Genomic DNA, 23,351 nt, shown 5'->3' with positions numbered 1-23,351 from the left:
TTTCTTTTTTAACTTTTATTTTAGGTTCAGGGATACATATGAAGGTTTGTTACATACGTGAACTCACGTCACAGGGGTTTGTTGTACAGATTATTTCATCACTCAGTTGCTAACTCCCATGAGTTATTTTCCCTGGTCCTCCCCCTCCTCCCACTCATCACCCTCAAGTAGGTGCCAGTGTGTGTTGTTCCCATCCGAAATGATGAGTTCTCATTATTTCGCTCCCACTTACTAAGTGACAACATGCAGCATTTGGTTTTTGTTCCTGCATTAGTTTGCTAAGGATACTGTTTTCCATTTTTAGATGATGAAATCCCTCCAGGTGGATTTTGGGTTCCTCAAACAATCGATTCAGTTAAAGTTTGAGGATCGACTAAAAGAGGAATCTTTGCGTCTCTTCAACATTCTACATGATAGGATCCTAGAAATTGAAAAGCATTATCAACAGGTAAACGTTCTCTTATTTCTTTTGTTTTTATGGTGGATTGATACTGGGCTTAGATGTGTATGCAGTGCAGTTTAGAATTTAGTGACTCATGAGGGCAGTTCAATTTGTATTACCTGCATGTCACATGGTAAATAATACACAGAGCTTCGCTATATGTCAGGGACTTGTGTAAGTACTTGGCATATGAACTCGTTTAATTCTTACAGTTACCTTATGAAGTAGGCACAATTATTTTCCCTCTTCTACAGATGAGAAAACTGAGGCACAGAAAGGCCGATTAACTTGTTCAAGGTCACCAGTTAAAAAAGAGGAGAGGCCAAGCACACATGCCTCTAATCCTACCACTTTGGGAAGCCACGGTGGGAGGCTGGCTTGAAGCTGGGAGTTCAAGACCAGCTTGGGCAACATAGTGAGACCTTGTCTTTACAAAGAATAAAAACATGAGCCAGATGTGATGTTGCAGGCCTGTCATTCCCAGCTACTTAGGAGTCTGAGACAGGGGAATCACTTGAGCCCAGGAGTTCAAGGCTTCAGTGAGCTATGATCACATCACTGCACTCTAGCCTGGGTGACAAGGTGACACTTCCATCTCAGAAAAACAAAAACAAAACAGACATTACTATTATTTCTGTGCCTTAAAAACAAACAAACAAAAAAACATCTTTTGCTGGCCACACCATACTAAGTACCATGCTAAGCCTTTAAAATATATTTACTCTTTAAATCTCTCAAAATGTTAAAATGGAAATCCTACTGTCCATGATTTACAGATAAAGAAACAGCTTGCCAATGTTAAGTAACTTACTTAAGGTCAGACAGATAGTGAAGGGCACGAGGATATTTAAATTCAATCCTATCTAACTCTGAAGCCTATTTGAGGCTGGGAGGCGATGGCTCAGGCCTGTAGTCCCAGCACTTTGGAAGGTTGAGGCAGGAGGATCAACTGAGCCCAGGAGCTCAAGATCAACCTGGGAAATACATCAGTACCGCATCTCTACAAAATATATGTAAAGATAAAGTATTTTAGAAAAGGATAAAGCCTATTTGTTGTTTATACTCCATGCTGAAATCAGAATTGATGTCAGAATCACAGGTATTTTTTTTAAATGCACTTCTATTGTTAATCTAAACAGATGTAATCAAATTATTTGATTAATCAGAAAATAACTCTAGTTTACAGATTGGCACTATAGATTTCTTTTCATGAGCATATTCCATTCAAAACATACAAGGACTAGAAGATAGGCATCACAAACAGATTTTACTACTTTTAAAAATATTCTAGGAAGGCACTAAAAGACTTTACTCAAGCGCAAAATGAAGTGTTCAAATTATCTGTATGTATTTTATCCATATGATCTCTCTATTGCTTTTGGTTGAGTGTAAGTAAAAGTCAAATGTGTCATAATAGCTGCAGGGTGGGAGAAATGATTGTGAATTGAAGTTTTCAAGAGATTGTGATGATTCAGATGATGTTTTTTTACTATGAGTCCCTCCCTAGTAGGTGTGGGTCATATTTGGAAATACATTACGGTGCTTATCGCATTTATTTTTATTTGCAGAATGAGGATAAGATGAGAAAATCCTTCAATCAGCAGTTAGCCGACGCCATCGCTGTTATCAAAGGGATGTACCGGGTGAGTTTTTGGTTTTGGTGGCGTCGCTGTGGGCAAGGCTAACTTCAGCTGTTGTGTGCAGAGTGGGGGTCACCTTGGCTTCCCAGTCTTGTTTCCAGTTTTGCAAGTCTGATTCCTCAATTCAGGTCACCTTAGAGGGATCAGGCCTAGGACTGTTTATGCTCACGTTAAAACGCTTTCCAGAAACTGGAAAATTCTAATCTGGTATTCAGGACACCTGGGCATGTACCAAAGTAATCCAAAGTTTATTTGCTGGGCATACCTGAAAAGATGAAGGTCAGACGATCCTGAGAGAGTGGAGAGAATCTGTAGTCAACTCCAGTGAGTGGTTTCTGACCCTTGGTGGGTTAACTTTTCCAAGGACAGGAACATTTCTGTCTTCCAAACACATACTTCATTCTCCTTCACGATGGGAAAATTCCTACTTTTTGTTGCTTTTTTTGGCCACAGCAGAGATCTTGTGCTTCTTTTAGCGTTTGTAACCATATTCTCACCTTGCATTTCAGTATACTTCCGTAAATAAATTTTTTGCATACTTCTTTTTGGGCACTGTTTGCAAGCTTCTTTTCATAGCACACAACACATTTGTATTTAATGATGTAATTGCTTGCGAAGTGTCTGTGTTCCATGCCAGACTGTCAACCTTAAGATGTCCTCTGTGTTACTCTCTGCTGTGGCCCTGCCTTTAGCGCTGTGCCTGCTACAAAATTAACAACCAGCTACTGATTGTTAAATGCATGAATGGTCGCCTGTACCTGTGGCAGACAGTGGTACTGCCTGCTCAGATGTCATTTTCCTCACTGCTTCTTATTCACAGAGGCACTTCCAACTATAGAAGCCAAAATGCTAGATTCTTCCTCTTCCAGCTGCCTTTTCAGCTATAGCACAGGCATAGGCAAAGTCAGGTCCCCAGCCAATGAGACTGAAGGTGAGCTGGCTGTGAGATTCTGGGGGAGGTTGTTCTTCCTAAGTAAAAGGGACTCATAAAGGTATCACCTCACACCGGTCAGAATGATTACTCTTAAAACATCAAAAAAAATAGCAGATGCTGGTGAGGTCTCAGAGTAAAGGGAACACTGGTTTATGATGGGAATATAAGTTATTTCAGCCACTGTGGAAAGCAATCTGGAGATTTCTCAAAGAAGTTAAAACAGAACTACCATTTGACCAAGCCATTCCTTTGCTGGGTATATATCAGAAGAAAGATAAATCATTCTACCATAAAGATGCATGTATATGTTTATTGCAGCACTGTTCACAATAGCAGAGACATGAAATCAACCTAGATGACCATGAACGGTGGACTAGATAAAAAAAAAAATGTGGTACATATACACTGTGGAATATTAGGCAGCCATAATAAAGAATAAAATCATGTGTTTTGCAGCAACATGGATGGAGCTAGAGACCACTATCCTAAGCAAATTAATACAGGAACAGAAAACCAAACACTGCATGTTCTTACTTCTAAGTGGGAGCTAAACATTGAGTACATGGACACTAAGAAGGGAACAAGAGACACTGGGCCTACTTGGGGCTGAAGAGTGTGAGGAGAGTGAGGATCAAAAAACTACCTATCAGTTACTATGCTTATTACCTAGGTGACGAAATAATCTGTATACCAAACCCCTGTGACATGCAATTTACCCATGTCACAAACCTGCACATGTACCCTCTGAACCTAAAACAAAGTTGGAAAGGGAAAAAAAGGGTCTTATGGGAAACCCTTTCTTTTTCTTTGCTGACATTTTATGTCTCCTTCTGATGCTTGGAATTGCTGTGGACACTGTGAAACCAAGACTGAGATCCTCTGGATGTGCTGAGGTAGCAAGGTGGACAGATGAGAAGCAGGCAGCTGCCAGCTCCACGAAATGAATTGGGGAATGTTAGCTCCAGTTCGTTTACCGGAAGCATTTGTGTAATCTTGGAAGTATTTCTTCCTTAAATATTTAGAACTGCCGGGGAGCAAGCTTGGGCCTGGAGGGATTGATCGATTGATAGCAGTCATTTCTCACTCTTGATTATTATGAGTAACTCTGGACTTGCCCTGCCTCTGGCCCGTTATTTATGAGAAGACAACCCCTCAGTGTCAGCTTTTCGGTTACTAGGAGCTGAAGACATCCCAGGACCGATTGCTCTGCTAAATCTCTGTGACTCTGTGCCAGACTGTTTCCAAAGGTACCTGTGACACTGTCTCCTACTTACCTGCTCTTGTGCAATGTCACCTCACTTCTCTCCCATCAAGAGGTGGAGTCTGATTCTCCTCCCTTGAATCAGGGCTGGCCTTAGTGACCTGTTGATAAGCACAGAATGTGGAGGAAGTGAAGTCGTGAGATTTCTAAGTCAAGGTCAAAAGAAGTCTTATACTTCATCCTTCTACTCTCCGAATGTTTGTCCTCTGGATTGTCCCTCTGAATTCAGCTACCATGCTGACAAAAACGCATGCCATACGGGAGATCTGCATGTAGGTACTGGGTCTCCAGGCTTATCTGAGCCCAGCCTTCGAGTCGTCCCAGCCCACGAGTCAAAAATATGAGTGGAGAAGCCTCCAGATGACTCCAGCTGCCAGCCATGTAGAATCTTTTTTGTGTGAGGTCGCAGGTCTGACAGAAGAGAGCTAAGCCATCCCTGCTATGCTTCTACTAATTCCTGACTCATTGAATTTGTGTTTTTCTTTGTTTTGTTTTTTACTTTTGAGTCTTTTTTTTTTTTAGAGACAAGGGTCTCACTGTCTCCCAAGCTAGAATGTAGGGTGTGCTCATAGCTCACGGTAGCCTTGAACTTCTGGACTCAAGTGATTCTCTTGCCTCAGCCTCCTGAGTAGCTGAGACAACAGGTATGTGCCAGCACACCCAGTTAATTTAATATATATATATATATAATAGAAATGGAATCTTGCTATGTTGTCCAGGCTGGTCTTGAACTCCTGTCCTCAAGTAATCCTCCTGCCTCAGCATTCCAGAGTCCTAGGATTACAACCATGAGTCACTATGCTGGCCTAAGTAATATGTAATGGAAGAAGATGGAAGAAAGAAAGAGAGGAAAGAGGGAAGATGAGTATTGTCTGTAGCAGTTTTATATATATTGAGTTTGTAACCAAAAATCTTGATAAATTTTCGTGTTTATTTTAATAATTTTTCTTTTTTTTTTTTTTTTTGAGACGGAGTTTCGCTCTTGTTACCCAGGCTGGAGTGCAACGGCGCGATCTCGGCTCACCGCAACCTCCGCCTCCTGGGTTCAGGCAGTTCTTCTGCCTCAGCCTCCTGAGTAGCTGGGATTACAGGCACACACCACCATGCCCAGCTAATTTTTTGTATCTTTAGTAGAGACGGGGTTTCACCATGTTGACCAGGATGGTCTCGATCTCTTGACCTCGTGATCACCCACCTCAGCCTCCCAAAGTGCTGGGATTACAGGCTTGAGCCACCGCGCCCGGCCTATTTTAATAATTTTTCTATAGACTCTTAGGTGCTTTCTATGTAAACAGTTATACAATTGAGAATAATTATCTTTTTGTCATTTGATTTTTCATAACCATGTAATCATTCATTTTTGTTTACTGTGTGGGTTGTGCTTCAAGTACAATGTGAAGAAAAGTGGTGACAGCAAGCATCCTGATCTTATGTCTGATCTTACAGGAGATTAATATAATTTTTCAATATAATGCATAATGCTTGCTGTCAGCCTACTTTTTTGGCTAAGAGACTTTAAAATAATCATGAATGGATTTTTAATTTTATCAAACGTGGGGCTTAATGCACCTAATGGGAGGTCATATGATTTTTCCTTCATACTCTGTTGCCCAGGCTGGAGTGCAGTGGTGCAATCATAGTTCATTGCAGCCTCAAACTCCTGGGCTCAAGGGATCCTCCTGCCTTCACCTTCTGAGTAGCTGGGACCACAGGCATGCACAACCATGTCCAGCTAAAAACTTTTTTGTAGATACAGGGGTCTTGCTATGTTGCCCAGGCTGATCTCAAACTCCTGACCTTAAGTGATTCTCCTGTTTCAGTCCCTTAAAGTCTTGGGATTGCAGGTGTGAGCCACTACACCTGGTCTGCTTAGGCTATTGCAAATCTATACTCATCAGTGAGGTGATCTGTACTTCTCTTTTTGTCTTATACTCTTCTTGTTGCATTTTGCTGTCGGGGTTAGGCTAGCTTCACGAAATGAATTGGGGAATGTTGGCCCCATTTTGTTTACGGAAGCATTTGTGTAATCTTGGAAGTATTTCTTCCTCAAATATTTAGAACTTCCAGGGGAGCAAGCTTGAGCTTGGAGGGATTGATTGATTGATATCAATGATTTCTTATTCTTAATTATTATGAGGCTATTTGGGTTTTCTCTTTCTTTTTAGTCAGATATAGTAAGACGTTTATTTAGGGTCTTGCCCATTTTCATTTAAGCAACCAAAAAATTTTTTGGAATGAAGACAATATGTATCTTATTGTTCTCCTACATTTTAATGCTTTATTAATTAATTAATTTATTTATTTATTGAGACAGAGCCTTGACCTCCTGTGCTCAAGCAATCCTCCCACCTCAGCCTCCTGAGTAGCTGTAACCACAGATACATGCCACCATGCATGGCTAATTTTTGTATTTTTTGTAGCGACGCAGTTTTGCCATGTTTCCCAGGTTGGTCTCGAATTCCTGTACTCAAGCAATCCATCCACCTTGGCCTCCCAAACAACTGGGATAACAGGTGTGAGCTACTGTGCCTGGCCTAATGCTATATTTTAACCCCACTGAAAACACTGTATTATTATTACTGTCCATTTTCACTGCATTTTGAAATATCACTTATTGTATTTTTTATGACTAGAACACACACTTTGCCTATTTTTTATGGCTCTTGTGCTTGGCTCATACTTTCAGTTCTGCTATTTGTAGAAACATATTTAAATATGCTTGATTTATGTTTTACGTTTCTAAATTTTCATATCTTCCACTTTTGAGGGTCTGATAAGTGCTGGCTCTCATTCATATGTCATTTCTTTTTCTAGCGGGGGGACAGGGAAGGTCTTCCTCTGTCACCCAGGCTGCAGTACAGTGGGGTGATTGCAGCTCACTGCATCCTTGATCTCCTGGGATCAGGTAATCCTCACCCCTCAGCCTCCCGAGTAGCTGGGATTATGGGTGTGTGCCACAATGTCCAGCTAATTTTTGTATTTTTATAGAGGTGGGTTTTCACCATGTTGTCCAGGCTGGTCTCGAACTCCTATCCTCAAGCAGTCCACCTGCCTAGACCTCCCAAAATGCTAGGATTACAGGGATGAGTTACCACACCTGGCCACATGTCATTTACTTTGAATTTCATGATTTTTGACTTTGAGCTTATATTTCTATGAAAACTGTCTGAGGTTTGGAATAGAAATGACTTTCTTGGGAGAATATTTGTGCTTGCTTCTGCCAGTCTCCTGGGTCTGTGTCTACTTTGCCTAATTCTCAGCTTGAGATATTTTTTAGACCATGTAGATGTATGAACTAGGGCTGCAAACTGTGTGGGCTATCTTCTGGTTATAAACTCTCAGAAGAGGGTATCTTGGGGGCCTTTTTGGCAGTGAGAGTTGCTTTTCCTCTTCCTGTCCTTAGAGCCAATTTCTAAACAGGAACCAATTCTGGTGCCAGCAGGATGGCAGTGAGCGCAGGGTTCAAGGTGGTTACTTCTAGTTCATTCTCACACTGAAAGTCTAGCCCTATAGTCTCTTACAATCTAAAGGTAAGAGGAGGAGGTCCTCCACTCTGAGGAGGACCCAGGTGCTCTTTTTCCTCTCTGTGCCCTGTAAAAAGTTGCAAACCAAAGCTTACATTTACCTGGTTTAGCAATGTCCTAGAAGTGAAGGCCAGTTTTCAGTGTTCTGCATTCTGCTGCAGATTTCTCCATTTGGTTAATTTTGGTCTAAGAATTCCATACAGCTCATACAATACATTTAAGCCTGGACAACATAGCAAGACCCTATCTCTACAAAAATAAAGATAACAAATTAGCTTGGTGTTGATAGCAGCAGTGGCCTGTCTGGAGCAGCTGCTGCAAAGATGCCAGCTGCAGCAGGGGAGACATGGCCAGGGCTGTGCACTCTGCTGAGATGGCAGGAGCTAGGAACAAGCAGGAGCCATGCCTGCCTTCTGAGTTGGTGATGGGGGAGCCCCAACCTCCTAAAGGCAGCTCCAGCTGCCCAGCTACGGCTGCAGACCCAGGCATCCCTGTGCTCTTGTGGGCCTGGGAAGTCCCCCACCCCCACAGGCTCAGAAATGCCTGCTCCTGCTACCTGGCCTCTCCTCACTTCTGGCACCCACTCTGATTTTGGAGCAAAGTTGTGGCCAAGCCCAGGTGCTATCTTGACCTAACCAGGTGTGTGTGTGTGCATGGCATGGTGCTAACACACCAACCCCTGCTGCCTCAGCCCCCTCCAGACTTTGGGTGCCAACGATCACAGGAGGGAGGCCCAGGGGATGCTGAGGGTGGCATAGCACAGGCCTGTAGGTGTCCCTTGGCACAAACAGCCTGGGCACCATGAACAGCAGCAGGAAGCAGACAGGCTCCTGAGTGGAAATGGGTGGGTCCTCAGTGAAGCCCCACCTTCAAGCCAGGGATGGCCCAAAGCCTGGGGGCCAGGCTGCCAATTCCACAGACTGGAGTGAGAACTTATGGTGCTTTTTTCAGGCCCACCCATGGCCTCCTATTGACCAATCAGCATGCACTTCTTTCCCTTTGAAGCCCATGAAAACCCTAGACTCATCCAGACTCTGGCAGAGGTTGGAATGACCTGCCTGCAGAAAGGAGCTACCCACTGTGGGTCTCCTCTCAGCTGAGAGCTGAACAGGTATCAGGATGACCTGCCTGCAGAAAGGAGCTACCCTCTGCAAGTCTTCTGAGAGCTCTACTGTTGTTCAATAAAGCACCTTTTTGCCTTACTCACTCTCCAGTTGTCTGCATACCTCATTCTTCCTGGATGTAGGACAAGAACTCGGGACCCACCAAATGGTGGGACTGAAAAAGCTGTAACACAAACAGGACTGAAACACACCTCTCACTCACCACGTTGCAGGCAGCAAGAAGAAGAGAAGAGCTGAAGCTCTTTGAGGACCCTAGGAGCTTCCTGAGGAGACTCCAGACCCAAGGAGCTTCCTGAGCCAAGGTTGTGGTACCCTCTTTGGGGCTCTGAGGTTCCTGGTGTCTCCAAGTTTCCAGGTGCCACTGTGTTCTCCTGTGCCAGCAGTGGAAGTCACCTGTGGTATACCTGGTTCAGGTGTGGCCTTGCAGGGAGCTGGCACCCTTGCTGGTGCCTAGAGCTGCCCACACCACTGCAGCTGGCATGCCTAGCTGTGTGTAGTGGCCGGGCCCCATGCTCACTCATGCACCCCTTGTTGCTCTGTGCCTGGCTCGTGCTTGGCACGCATGGGATCCAGGCTGGTAGCATGAGCCAAGCACAGCCTTCCAGGCCAAACAGGTAGAATGAGCCCAGGAGGCCCAAGCAAAACTCAGGCAAAAGCACCACTGACCACAGAGGTTTCTGGCTGGCAAAGCAACACCCCAAGGATCCCATGATGGCATTGGTGGCACATGCTTGTAGTCCTAGCTACTGAGGAGGCTGAGGTAGGAGGACTCTTTGAACCCAGGAGTCTGAGGTTAGCAGTGAGGGATGATCATGCCACTGTACTCCATCCTGAGGGACGGCATGACCCCGTCTCTAGAAGAAAGAAAAGATGTGTTTAATCTGTCTTATCCAAAATTCTTGTTTACAATGAGAGAATAAATCAGAATTTTGTAGTTTTTAAAACCATGCTTTTGGACAGGCATGGTGGCTCATACGTGCAATCCTAGCACTGTGGGAGGCAGAAGTGGGTGGATTGCTTGAGCTCAGGAGTTTGAGACAAGCCAGGGTAACATGGTGAGACCCTGCCTCAAAAAATACAAAACGATTAGCTGGGCATGGTGGCCTGCACCTATGGTCCCAGCTACTCGGGAGGCTGAGCAGGGAGTATTGCTTGAGCCTGGGAAGTTAAGGCTGCAGTGAGCTGTGATCACACCACTGCACGCCAGCCTGGGTGACAGAGTGAGACCCTGTCTCAAAATAAACAAACAAACAAAAAAATAAAACAAAATTTAAAAACACATGCTTTCTAGTTCTTTGTGTCTTCCACAACTTCTGGGATATTGATCTATTTCTAAGGTCTATCAAATGTTCAAAAATAAAGCTGAATAATGAATATCACTCTTTGTCCATATGTCTTATATTTCTAGGTATAGAAATTCATGAAAGGATTACAGTCTTCATATTCATCAGTTTTTCATAAATATATGTTGGTTAAATATGCTTAATTGTGGTTAGTTGACTTATGAAAAAATTCTTTATATGAAATTAAAGTCATTGTTGGAATCCTTGCTTTGGCTTGTTGGTGTCACTTGGCTCCATGACGTCAGACAGCCTTCCTAATCCTGGTCACCCAGTTTGCTGAGGCTTAGTCACAAGGAGGAACGGAGGAAAGTTGAAAATACACCGAACTGCTGTATACACTTTGTAGCATGACAAATATAAATGACTCTCTGCTGCCCTCTGGAGGCCAATTAAGGACACAAGTACCTGTACTTTTTTTTTTTTCCAGCTGTGAACGAGTTTCTAAATCTATTTAACTTTTACTTCTAGTCAATTGAATACAGCAAAGGTGAAGAGTTGTATGTGATTATGTTGCATAAAAGGGTAGCATATGTCTTGCTAGTGTCTCTCTGTTGGCTTGGAGGGAGTGAGAGGCTACGTTGGGGAAACTCATGTGGCAAAGAACTGAGTGTAGCCACGTCTGACAGCAAGAAATGGAAGCCTCCAGTCCTATAGCTGCAAAAAGTGGATTCTTCTAAACCTGAGTGAGCTTGGAAGCAGATCCTTTCACAGTTGTGCTTTGGATGAGATCACAGCCCTGAATGCCACCTTAATTGCAGCCCTGGGAGACTCTAAACAGAGGACCTACCTGAATTCCTGACCAACAGAAACCATGAGATAATAATAGAGAGAGAGAGTGTGTGTGTGTGTGTTATTTAATTTTCTTTTTCATTAGAGATAGTGTCTCACTATGTTGCCCAGGCTGTTATCAAACTCCTGACCTCAAGTGATCCTCTACCTCGGCCTCCCAAGGTGCTGGGATTATACGTATGAGTCACTATGCCTGGCCAAACACCTGTGTTTTAAGCCACTACATTTGGGGCAAAACTTTTATGCAGCAATAGATAACAAATTCATCCTTCATATTTAGGGAGCCATTGAATCCTACCAGTTTTGTTGTTGTTGTTGTTGTTGTTGTTTGGGTGTTTGTTGTTCGAAACAGGGTCTTGCTCTGTCACCCAGGCTGGAGTGCAGTGGCACCATCTCTGCTACCTGCAACCTCTGCCTCCCAGGCTCAAGCGACCGTCCCACCTCAGCCTCCCAAAGCACTGAGATAACAGGCATGAGCCACCACACCTGGCCATCCTGCCAGTTTTTACCTCCTAAATCTGTGTCTTGTCATCTTGCCTCTGAACTAATTTAGGTAGTCGGCATTGCTCACCTGGCCTGTGACTGGTGCCTTCTTATTCCTTTTGGTCTTTATTAAGTCCATTGTCTGCCCAGTCATCTGAGGGGTCTTTCAAAACACAAGTCTGACCACATCCTGCCCTGTGTAAATCCTTCAGTGTTTTCTCTGTGGCTTTAGGATGTTTATGTGCCTTAGCATGGCTCAAAAGGTCCTTACATCTCTTCACTTTGATCTGTTTCCACTTCTTAGCTAAAACTTTACCCTCCCGCCATACTGAGCCATCACCTGCTTCCCTAAGCTCACCTCAAGTTATTAACCACCTCCTTGGAATTTTCACATAATGTCCCCCTCACCTTCCTTTTTCTCTACTGAATAGTAGATGTAGGCAATGTATCACATTTACCCAGTACATATCGATCTGTCCACTAGACTTTTCCTGAAGAGCAGGGAATGAATCTTACTCATCTTTGTGTTATTCTCCTAGCAGAATGCATGGCACATAATAGGTTTTTTGACAAATTTGTGTTGAATATAATCAAGAAGAGTGTCAGGATAACTTGACCTACACCATGGTTCTGGAAATAGATCATGAATTCCTAGGGGAAATTTCCTAGAATAAAGGCAATCCATATGTTGAAGTCTTTAACTGTTCTTTCACTCAAGTGTTGATTCATTTCATTCATCTATTGACTGATTTTGCAGCAGAGACAGAAGCAGTCCTTATGCTCATTATATATAATCTAGTGGTCAGGAGAGATAATAAACTTAGCAATTAGAGTCCACATTAGAGGTTTGTACTCAATGGGTGCATAACTCTGGCAATGTGAATGAATAGTTAAGGAAGACTTTTAGGAAAAGGTGATTGTTATACTGAGCCTTGAAGGACAATGAATATTTGGGGAGGATGGAATGAAAACAGGGAAAGAAAAGAGATGGTGAAGGAGAGGTGATAAAAGAGATTTTGAGCCAGGTGGGGTGGCTCAAACCTGTAATCCCAGCACTTTGGGAGGCCGAGGCGGGTAGATCATGAGGGCAAGAGATCGAGACTATCCTGGTCAACATGGTGAAACCCCGTCTTTACTAAAAATACAAAAAAAAAATTAGCTGGGCGTGGTGGCGCGTGCCTGTAATCCCAGCGACTCAGGAGGCTGAGGCAGGAGAATCGCCTGCACCCAGGAGGCGGAGGTTGCGGTGAGCCGAGATCACACCATTGCACTCCAGCCTGGGTAACAAGAGCGAAACTCCGTCTCAAAAAAAAAAAAAAAAAAAAAGAGAGAGAGATTTTGAGGAATTGGTTCATGCAATTATGGGGGCTGGCAAGTCTGGAATTTGCAAGGCAGGCCAGCAGGCTGGAGACCCAGGAAAGACTTGATATTACAGCTTGAGTCCGAAGGCAGTCCTCTAGCAGAATTTCCTCCTCTTCCTCAGCGAATCTCAGTCTTCCTCAGAAGGCCTTCAACCTATTGGATGAGCTCCATCCACATGATGGAAGTATGAAGGGTAATTTGCTTTATCAATTTAAATATTAATCTCATCTAAAAAATGCCAGCAACATCTGACATTTGAAAAAGTACCATGGCCTAGCCAAGTTGATGCATAAAATTAATCATCACAGATACAGATATGTGTCTAGCTGTATGTGAATGTGTATATGTAAGTGTGTACATACATTTATGTATATCCTAGTTCTGTCTTGGGAGAACGCCTAGAGGAAATGACACTCCTATAGCAATGAGCACTCCTAGCATTCAGCTTTTAGATTTAAATGATATTCGACACTAAAAGAAACCAGGGCTTTTTGGAGGAGTAGCCAACTACTCAGGGCAGTGACGGGGAAAATGGAAGAAGGATTCTGTCATAACCAAAAGTATTTTGTCATAAAAGCAAGGAAATGCTAAAAAATGATGAAGGCATGTCAGAACACAGGGGTCAGCTGCTAGGGGCTTCCTTCATTCCACTTGGCCAATTTGGGAAAATTCATGCATCAAAATAAATAATGATAATTATGAATTGTAACCATCTGAGTAAAATAGGAATCCATGAGTTCACTGTTATAAGCAAATAAGTGAATAACTAACACGTTTATTTATTTCAGGAAAATATTTCTCTTACAGACTTTCTAAAATATCTCCCTACAAATGCATATTAATACTTTAACTGAGAGTAAATACATATTAATTAAGGAGTATAACATGTATTAACTAGTAAGTTTAATACTTATTAATTAATTTTATAGTGACGAAAGTTGATACATCATCTTAACTAAATGATAAAAGTTAATATCTCCAGTAACAAGACAAATCAAATGAGTAACCTCTGATCATAATATTGATATATGATTTCTATATCCAACATCATATTAGTCCAGGGTCCTATTCTAAGAATTTTGCAAGTATTAACTCATTTATTCTTTATATAATTGTCATTCACATTTGATACACATAGAAACCTAAATACAGAAAGGTTAAGTGGCTTTCCCAAAGTCACACAGCCGTTAAAGCGCAGAGGTAGCATTCAAACCCAGGCATTCTGACCTCAGAGTCCATGCTCTTGGCTTGTCCTTTGAAGTAAGCAGCTGGCTTGCTTCCCATCCAATACTGCCATAGTCAAATCTAAATGTTCACAGAGTAATTACTCCCTAGTTGCATACTAACAGCTGGACCTCAATAAGAATGGTGGCACCAAATATAGAAATTTTATTTTAGAAACTTAATGAGACAATTGGAATTCCAAAAACATTTTTCTTGAACAGCAGGCAGTAGCAATTTTGACGTTGTTACTGAACCCAATCTGGAATCTCAAACTTCTGTGTTTGATAAGTGAATTGTGCGGCTTGATTGAACCTTGTCATACTCAGGCCCTCAAGCCCGGATGCCTGTTGCCCCTGTCAACTTGACCGTTGCCAGAAAGAACCTCAATGAAGGACGGGTAGTCACATGACTAGGTTGGGATTGAACTAAAGGGTAATACATTTTTTAGTAAACCACCCTAAGATGGGATGTTAAAATTGGACTCTTGGGTTTCAGTTTCATTCAAAATCCCAAAAGTAGAGAACACAACACTGTTTAAAAGGGAGGTGTTGCTGGGCGTGCTAGTTTCTGCCTATAATTCCAGTGCTTTGGGAAGCTGAGACAGGAGGATGGCTTCAGCCCAGGAGTTAGAAGCTGCAGTGAGCTATGATCATGCCACTGCACTCCAGCCTGGGTGACAGACCGAGACCCTATCTTAAAAAAAAAAGGTGCCAGCAGGATGTTCTTTGCAGGACATTCCAAGACTTGGTGGAGCTACTTAACTGGCCAGTACTAGCCCATCATCCATCTCCAGGAAATATAAGAGATATCTTGAATTTGGAAATGGACAAGGCTGGTCAAGAGGTCCACTTTGGGGAAGGCAGGCAACATGGAGTGCTGACCTGCAAATGGGAGAAAGAAAGGGAGTATTTCTCCTTCGAGCTGAGCAAGGGTGGAGTCTTGGACCACTTAGAGAGCTTGATGAGCATCCCTGGGTCTGAGGAACATGAGGATTGGTATGGGACTTGCCAGGAAAATTCTACAGAAGAGTGAGAGAGCTGATGGAGCAGACCCCTGTTGACAAGGACCATCTGAGAGGTGACAGGATGCCATCAGAGGGGCAGGTCCTGGGACAGAAGTCAGGGAGTTACTGCTACTATGGTGGGCACTGCAGGAGGCCAGGCCAGCACTGACCCTCCTGGGAACCAAGAGCAGCAGGTTACTGTCAACTGACACTTGTTTCTGTTCCTTTAATGTTTCTCCCTCTCCTCTGCTCCAGACCACTGGAGACTCTCAAATTGGAGAAATAAAAGGAAGAGAGACTCAACCCTTCTCCACTACAGACTGCCCCGTGTAAGGGGGGCCAGAGTGGTGGGGGGACAGAAGCATTACTGGGTAGGAGTTGGCTAGACTAGAATTTTTGGCTTGGGTTTTGGTTTTTGCTTTCTTCTCATTTTCTTTCTTTTATTTTGTTGTCATTGTCTAAGATTAAAGTTGTTACTAAGTTAACAGAATAAAGCCATGGTATCTTCCTGAAAGTTCTAAAAGGTGAGAACCGTGAGACTAGTGACCAGAGTTGCAGGGACAGTGAAGAAAAATCACACTGCTTTCTACTTCTCTCCCAGAGTCCAAGTCATTCCATAAACACTAGTGAGACTTCAGAAATATTCCAGGAGATGAAGAAAAATGAATCCATTATATTTGGACCTTATGACTATTTTATGAAAAGTCAAAAGTGAGACTTTTTTTGTTCTTTGAAAGAATTGTGGCCCTCCCTGCCCTGAAGTCCAGAGTGGCTGAGCTCATCCAGAATGCAGGCTGGCCCAAGCACCTCTCAGCATGGTACCTGGGTGAGATTTTTTTTTTTAAACATATATCTGATATAGGATTTATATGCAGAATTTTATAAGCTCTTACAATGAAATAAACAAAAAAACCCAATTTACAATAACTGGGCAAAAGATTTAAACAGACAATTCACCAAAGAAAAATAGGGGTCAAATAGCACATGAATAGATGTGTAAAACACTTAGGTATTAGCTAAATAAAACTTTAATGAGACACCATCATGCATCCACTAGTATATGATTAACAAGAACAAGGACAACAGCAAAAATTACAACAAAGTCTAACAGTATAAAATACTACTTAAAACACCAAACTAAGTGAAATTTCATATGCTGCTGGTAGGAAAACAGCTTCTTAGAAGAAAATTGGTTGTTTCTTATAATGTTAACCCACATAGAACATAATAACCCAAAATGTGACTGCAAGGTACTTTTTTCCAGGATGACTGAGTGTATGGGTGAGATTTTAAACGAGTTTCCCAGGGTGCTTCTCTGTCTTCCTCTGGCAAAGATGGCTTGGCCAATCAGACCGTCGTTCCCTAAACAGCCTGCATGCTTTCTCACTATTTTTTAGCTCATCAGTCTCTGCGTTGTCACACAATCTTCGTTTTATTGGCGTTTTTAAAACTTGTGTTTTAGATTCAGAGGGTATACATGCGTGTTTGTTACATGGATATATTGCATAATGGTGAGGATTGGGCTTCTAGTATATCCGCCCCCCAAATGTTGAACATTGTATTCAATAGGTAATATTTCAGCCGTAGTCTCCCTGCCACCCTTTTCCCTTTTCCCAGTGTCTATTATTTTCATCCTTATATTCATGTGTACCCATTGTTTAGCTCCCACTTAGAAGTGAGAACATGCAGCATTTAGTTTTCTGTTCCTGCATTAATCCGCTCAGGATAACAGCATCCAGCTCCACCTATATTACTGCAAAGGACATGATTTCATTCTTTTTAATGGCTGCATAAAATTCCGTGGTGTACGTATTAATATATTACATTTTCTTTAAACAATCAACCACTGATGGACAGTTAGGTTGGCTCATGACTTTGCCGTTGTGAATGGTGCGGCAATAAGCATACAAGTGCAGGTTTCTTTTTTACGAGTCAAATAAACCCAACATATCTAGAACATAAAAGTGAGTTCGAAAATCTGCAAATAATAAAGTGACCCCAAGAAGGATATTTACAAGATAGAGAAAGGACACAGAGGTGGAAGGTGGGTGGGTGGGAAAGGCGGTGCTAAGGCTCCCAGAGCAGGTGGCATCTGGATTTGAATGACAAACAGCCACAGGACTAAATGTTAGGATATAATACCGGGGGCTATGTTGTAGGCACTGTCCAAAATTGTTTACATGTATTAACTTATTTAATTCTCACAATTCAGGTACTTTTATTCATAGTCCCATTTTATAGATGATAACAATGAGACACTCGGGGTTTAAGAAACTTGTTCAAGGTGTCAAGCTGACAGAGCTGGTCTGCAGACTCAGGCTATCCCACTCTAACACCATTCTGCTAGAATGACAAGCAAGAGCTTGCTGGGCGGGTTAAGAGGGAACTCCAAGTGCAGAGGCACAGAGACCAGAGGCTACATGATGTTTCTGAGAAGTTGCATGCTGAGTGTCTCAGTAGTGATAAAATCCCCAGTTTGGGTGAAGGAAGAGGAGAGAGGACTGGCATGAGTTGCTGCCAGGTAAGCTGTAGGAGGAGATGGGGAGAGTGGCGTTTTAGAAAAGTCATTTGGCTCCTGGTTGAAGATTGGTGGGAGGTGACAAAACAGCCAGGGAGGCTCGTTAAGAAGCTTTTACAATGCCCAGGTGAACAAGGCAAGGACTAAGATTGTGGTGGAACAGGAAAAAGGGTGATGAAGTTTTGTAGAGATTCAGGGGTAAGTTGGACAGATTTGATTAGTTGATGAAGGAGAAGAAGGGGCTTAAGATGGGTTTTCAGCTTACACTGCTGTTAATTAGGGGACGAAGAAAGGTTGACAGTGAGGATGTTGAACTCTGTTTGGAAGATGTCCAACTCTGTTGGGTATATGATGCTTAGTAACACTTAAGGGCACTGATAGAATAAATGAGTGTTGACCTTGGCAGAGTGTTTGCTGTAGACATACATAAGAATGGTTGTCAAGACTAGATCTACATAATCAGTATTCTTATTTAAAATCACAAAATTTAAGGCCAGGAGTGGTGGTCCTGTAGTCACAGGACTTTGGGAGGCTGAGGCAGGCAGATCCCTTGAATTCAGGAGTTCGAGACCAGCCTGGGCAACATGGCAAAACCCCGTCTCTGCAAAAAATACACAAATTAGCCAGGTGTGGTGTTATGTGCCTGTAGTCCCAGATACTTGGGAGGCAGAGGTGGAGGCAGAGGTGGGAGGATTGCTTCAGCCCAGGAAGCAGCAGTTGCAATGAGCTGATTACACCCCAGAACTCCAGCCTGTGTGATAGAGTGAGACCATATCTCTCTCTTTCTCTCTCATACACACACACACAAACACACACACACACAATAAACCTAAATAAAACAAAATCACAAAAATTTAAAAGCTAATATTGTCTTATGAGTATTCTCTCTTCACTCTTTTTAATTCTACCATATATTCACATATGATTTTTTATTCTGTGTAGACTATGCCAGTGCTATTCATAGCCACCTTCGTACATTCTTTTTAGTCTGCTGGTATTCATCATATTAGGACAACGTTAGCTTACAAATCTAACTCTTTTGAAATATAACATTAAATATATTAGCAGATATTACTAAGTTTTGCTTTATTTCCTGTATGTTGCATGTACCCAAATATATTAGTCACAAACACACAAAAAATCAAATGGCTTTTTTATAATTTCAAAAAATCCAAACTAAACTGTAAGTTTTGGATAGCAGTATTGAAAATGAGATTTTTAAATGCTAGAAGTAAGATGTCTGATTCTTCACTATCTGTGTAGCCTTGTGTTGATGTTTGTGCATTTGGATGAGCAAACACCTCCTCCAGTCATTACACACTGGTTTTGGTAGGTAAAGAATTTGGGGGGGTGGGTTCTGAGCTGATAAGATCGCCTCCAGGCTTGCAGTTGAGTAGGGTTGCAGCCGAGTTATGTGGCTGCTGCTGGGTCTACAGTGGGGAACAAGTTAGTGGGCTATTACTACAGATTTGAGCAGGCTTGGATCCTGTCTGGCCCCTGGAAAGAATAAACTACTTCCAGGACCTTGGTCTGTAGAGTTGGTGCCAGGTAAAGAATATGCTTCAGGCTTCACATTTGGGTTGGCAGATGGTGGGCCTGTTACCAGGTACACAGATGAATGTGTATTCCTTCAGGTCCCTTGGAGGGTTCCTGCTGGGCTGCTGAGTTGGTCCCTGGGCAAGGAGAATTGGCCATGGACCATGGCTGACAGGGCCTTGAATGGAATTACAGGGCTGCTTCATGGCTTACACTGAGACTGGGGTCTGCAGACATGCCTCCAGAGACACAGATAGGCATGCCTCCTGCTGGGCTCCTGGGCAAGCAGGACTGCTCCTGGACCATGGCTGAATGAGCTGGAACTGGGTCAAAGGGCTACTTGGTACTTCTCCATCAGACTGAGGTCAGTAGCCTGCATTGATGGGCTTTTGCTGGCAGATCTCTGGGTGGACAGGATGGCTTCTAAACCAAGGCTAGGAAGGGACAGAGCTAGGTTGCAGGGCCACCCCAGGATCCACAGTGGAATCAAGATTGATGGGCCTACCTTTGGGGTACTGACAGACATAGCTTTCAGCAAGCCCCTGGGTGGGCAAGACTGCTCTCAGACTGCAGCTGAGAGGGGATGGGGCTAAGTTAAAGGGCTGTTTCACGATCTGCTGTGAGACTGAGGTCAGCTGACTTGTTTCTGAGGGCACAAATCTGCATGACTCCCAGCAGGTGCCTGGGCAGGCAGGACTGGTCTCAAACTGCAGCTGAGAGTGGGTTTAATTGAGTTACAGAGCTGATTCATGGTCCACACCTGAGACTGAGGACCATGGGCCTGTCACCAGGTTAACGTGATTCCTCCTGGATTTCTTGACAGATGGTTCTCGTGGCAGGACCAAGTCCAAACAGTGTTGTAGTCAAGTTCACAGGAGGATAAGGCCATTTCTGGGTCTGTAGCTGGGACTGTGGTCAGTGAGCCTGCAACCTGGGTGCAGCCTACCACTCAAAACAGCCCTCTTCAGTCTCAGGCTCCACCAGGGCTTTGGGATCTTCCATTCAGGGCCGAAATCTCCCCCCCAGGGCACTTTTGTCCATGGATGGCTGCCCAATTCTTGTTGAGTGGCAGTTCTCCTATTCTTCCATCTTGCTCTTTACTATTGTGATTTGCATGGCTGGTGGTTAGAGGAACTGATCATGCTTTGTGTTTTATAGAAGAACACATGCTACATAGTGCATGATACTTTTTAGCATATATTTCAATAAAAAGTTGCTTATTAAAATTGTATGCGAGTTATAAAAATAACCTAACTTCACAAAACAGTAGCTTAAAAGATGAAATGTTTTCTAGTGGTGTCTAATTTTTGCTGAGTCTTTGATTTAGTGTTAGTGCCTAATTTTTAATGTCTAGTGTCTAATTAATTTTTAATGATGCTTTTTTTGTGTCCACAGCAATTCTTTGAGGTAGAAGAAGAGAAGGTTTCTTTGCAAGATGCGAGTAGTGTCAAAACAAATACTTTGTTAAGAAAACTGAAAGAGAAAGAAGACATTATTAAAGGATTAAAAGAAGAACTAGACCAATATGAAGATTTTGGATTTCATAAAATGGTAAGTTTCAAGGCAAGGAATAATTAATTTTAATATATGTAAATAAAGTCATAAATAGTTAAAAGCTTGGGTTAAGGGTAAATTAAAATCCAACTGATGCATCTGGGCATCTCTCCATAATATAAGCCAGTCTAACTATTTTCTGCTCAATGGTCTATTCTAGAAAACCCATAACAATATGAATAGGAGCAATATAATGGTTCTCATTTTTATTTATAATGGAAATAAAATAACCTACCTCCCACTGCAATGTCCTACTCTAGAAGAGCATGGGAATGGACTTTTATTGTAACCAAAAACTCCCACCCTTCTTTGCAGTCAAGGTAGTTTGAAAAACACAAAGCTAATCTTTCCAAGCCAGAGCTTCCAAGAAGCTAACCTGGAATGGAATGACATTTAAATAAAACTACCGAGAAGAAAAATCTCAGAGGATTTTCCCCTCAATTCTCCCTGTTGCAGTGGGAGCCAAGGGCTGCTTTACTGGTTAGACAAACTACTGATGGGAGCGAAAACGGAATGAGTGAGGAGGCGGAAAGAAGTTTAAGGGCTTTGGAAAGTGGGGATCCTGAGAGCGAATTCATTTTCATCTCATCTCTGCTCCACGCCACCAGCTGATTCAGGCCCAGCCATGGTTCAGAGCTGGAGAGGATTTTGTTATTAAGTTCTAAGAGCAAGAAGCCGGTTGTTTTGATTTTGAAAGGCTAACAGATGTTGGGACCCAGGAAGAAGAAAGTCTATTGATTACCAATAGCAGGCATCAGATGCTTCATTGACGGCATCTCTTCTCATTCTCACAGCTCAGTTTCCAGATGAAAACGCAGAGATGGGGTGGTTAAGAAGCTTCCCCATGGGCACACAGGTAGCAGGTGGTAAAGATGGTCTGTGAACCAAGGCTCACCTGAATCTAAAGTCCACTTACAGAGGGGGAGCTTTATCCTGTACAGTAAGAATTAAAGTTTGTAGTGAATATATAATATACATATGCATTAAGGCAATGTATACATTATAATGCATAGCTTATGTTATCATAACATATTATAATGTAATATAATGCATTAATAATTATTAATAGATTAATAACATAGAAATATTGACACATGCATACAGGAAAATCTGAAAAGTTATATGCCAAAACGTTAACACTAGAAAGAGACATGTATGAGTTGCTGATGCTTTTGAATACAATCCATGGTTTATCTAAATCTCTCACTAGTACTCTTATTTAAGACTTAAAGGTTATAAGAGATAATAAATCAAATGCAAACCATTCTATAGGATCATATTTAAACTGGTTTAAATGTCTACTTCGTTTAAGTGTTTGCTTTGTTAACCTATTAGAAATCTTTATATCTAGAAAAAAAAATTGAGCAATACAGTGTTAAGTGTCAATAGCATAAATCTAATAAAATTGAATATTAATTTTTTATATGTCTTGGACTAGGAAGCACATTCAGTTTTTGCATTTGCTTTTGAAAAACCTTTTCTTGGGTTTACAATTACTTTTACTTTTTGGAGAAAACAGTTTAATAGAAAAGATTAAAAACAGTAATAATTTGCTTTTAATCCTGCCTTGGTCTGAGACACCCAGTGTAGATGTGACAAGGTAATTTTGATTCACTTATTTGCCATTTGTGAAATGCAGCATGATACTCACCTGGCTAAGGTGGAGAGTTATGATAAGAGCACCTGCTGTGTTGAATGTAAATTGCTTTGAGTTCTTTGAAGAAATATTAGTGCATCAATTCAGTTATTATAAGGAAATGCACAAATCCTTATAACCATCAGTTTATATTTCATAAAATGTACCAAACAGACCTCTGGACTGTTGAGAACACCCCAATTGGGTAAGACAGTTAACTACACTCTTGACGAGTTTATACCTCTAACTATTCTCTTCAGGTGCTTACCTGGCTCAGCTGGACATTCTGGGGAAAGCATGAGGATGGGCTGTGGCTTTGTGAAGGGGGAGCAGATGGGAGCCACACAGGCTCATGTGTAAACAGGCTGCTGTTCTCTGGCTTCCAGTGGCCTCCGGAATACCCTGGTTATTCCACTGTAATTAGCCCCCAAAGAGCACATTCGAATTTCTGTAAACAACCTAAGATTTGAGGAAGGTGAGGTGATTCTGGTTAAGTGTATGGATTTCTACACTTAAATGAAAAGTCTATTCAAAATGCCAGGGTTGTATGAATTCAAAATACACGGGGTGTATGGATTTCTCCTAGGGATTCCAACAAAATGTAGGGCTCTGCTCTCCCCTCCTGACTGAGGGTGATGGAAAGCATACATGTGTCCCTTTCAAGAACACAAACGTGAATGCCACAAAGGCAGATAGTGGCTTATGTCAAATAATGAAAAATATTTGACATTTTTTTTTACATTCTCTAAGAACAGACTTTCCTAAAACCTCATGCTACTTAAGTTCTAGATGATCTTTGTTTATTTGAAATTTCAGCTAATTCAACTGCCCCCTCTAGTGGTATTTTAAAAACCCTTGGGACACCAAATCTGAAATTAGATTGGGAACACGGAATTTGGAGAAACAATTAAAAACTTCAAAAGTAGCACTGGAAGTTGAAGAAAAAATGAAATAAACAAGCTTTATTTAGTTTATCTA

General features: G+C 42.2%; 1 protein-coding gene across 12 annotated transcripts in view; it reads left to right on the top strand.

The window, feature by feature from the left end:
• C7H10orf67 (chromosome 7 C10orf67 homolog) overlaps positions 1-23,351 on the top strand; it is a 120,330-nt gene that overhangs the window by 18,383 nt on the left and 78,596 nt on the right. For all 12 annotated transcript variants that reach the window (XR_004745530.3, XR_004745531.3, XM_078332934.1 and 9 more), the window contains 3 exons: positions 305-448; positions 2,011-2,085; positions 20,579-20,734. Coding sequence is in view for 10 of the 12 variants with exons in the window: in XM_078332934.1 (XP_078189060.1) it covers positions 305-448; positions 2,011-2,085; positions 20,579-20,734 (375 nt within the window). In the remaining 2 variants the exon portion in view is untranslated. The remainder of the gene's footprint in view (positions 1-304; positions 449-2,010; positions 2,086-20,578; positions 20,735-23,351) is intronic.

Source organism: Callithrix jacchus, chromosome 7, assembly GCF_049354715.1.
Source record: "Callithrix jacchus isolate 240 chromosome 7, calJac240_pri, whole genome shotgun sequence".
Taxonomy (NCBI): Eukaryota; Metazoa; Chordata; class Mammalia; order Primates; family Cebidae; genus Callithrix; species Callithrix jacchus.
The sequence above is the reverse complement of the archived record's forward strand: the minus strand, read 5'-3'. Positions and strand labels throughout refer to the sequence as shown.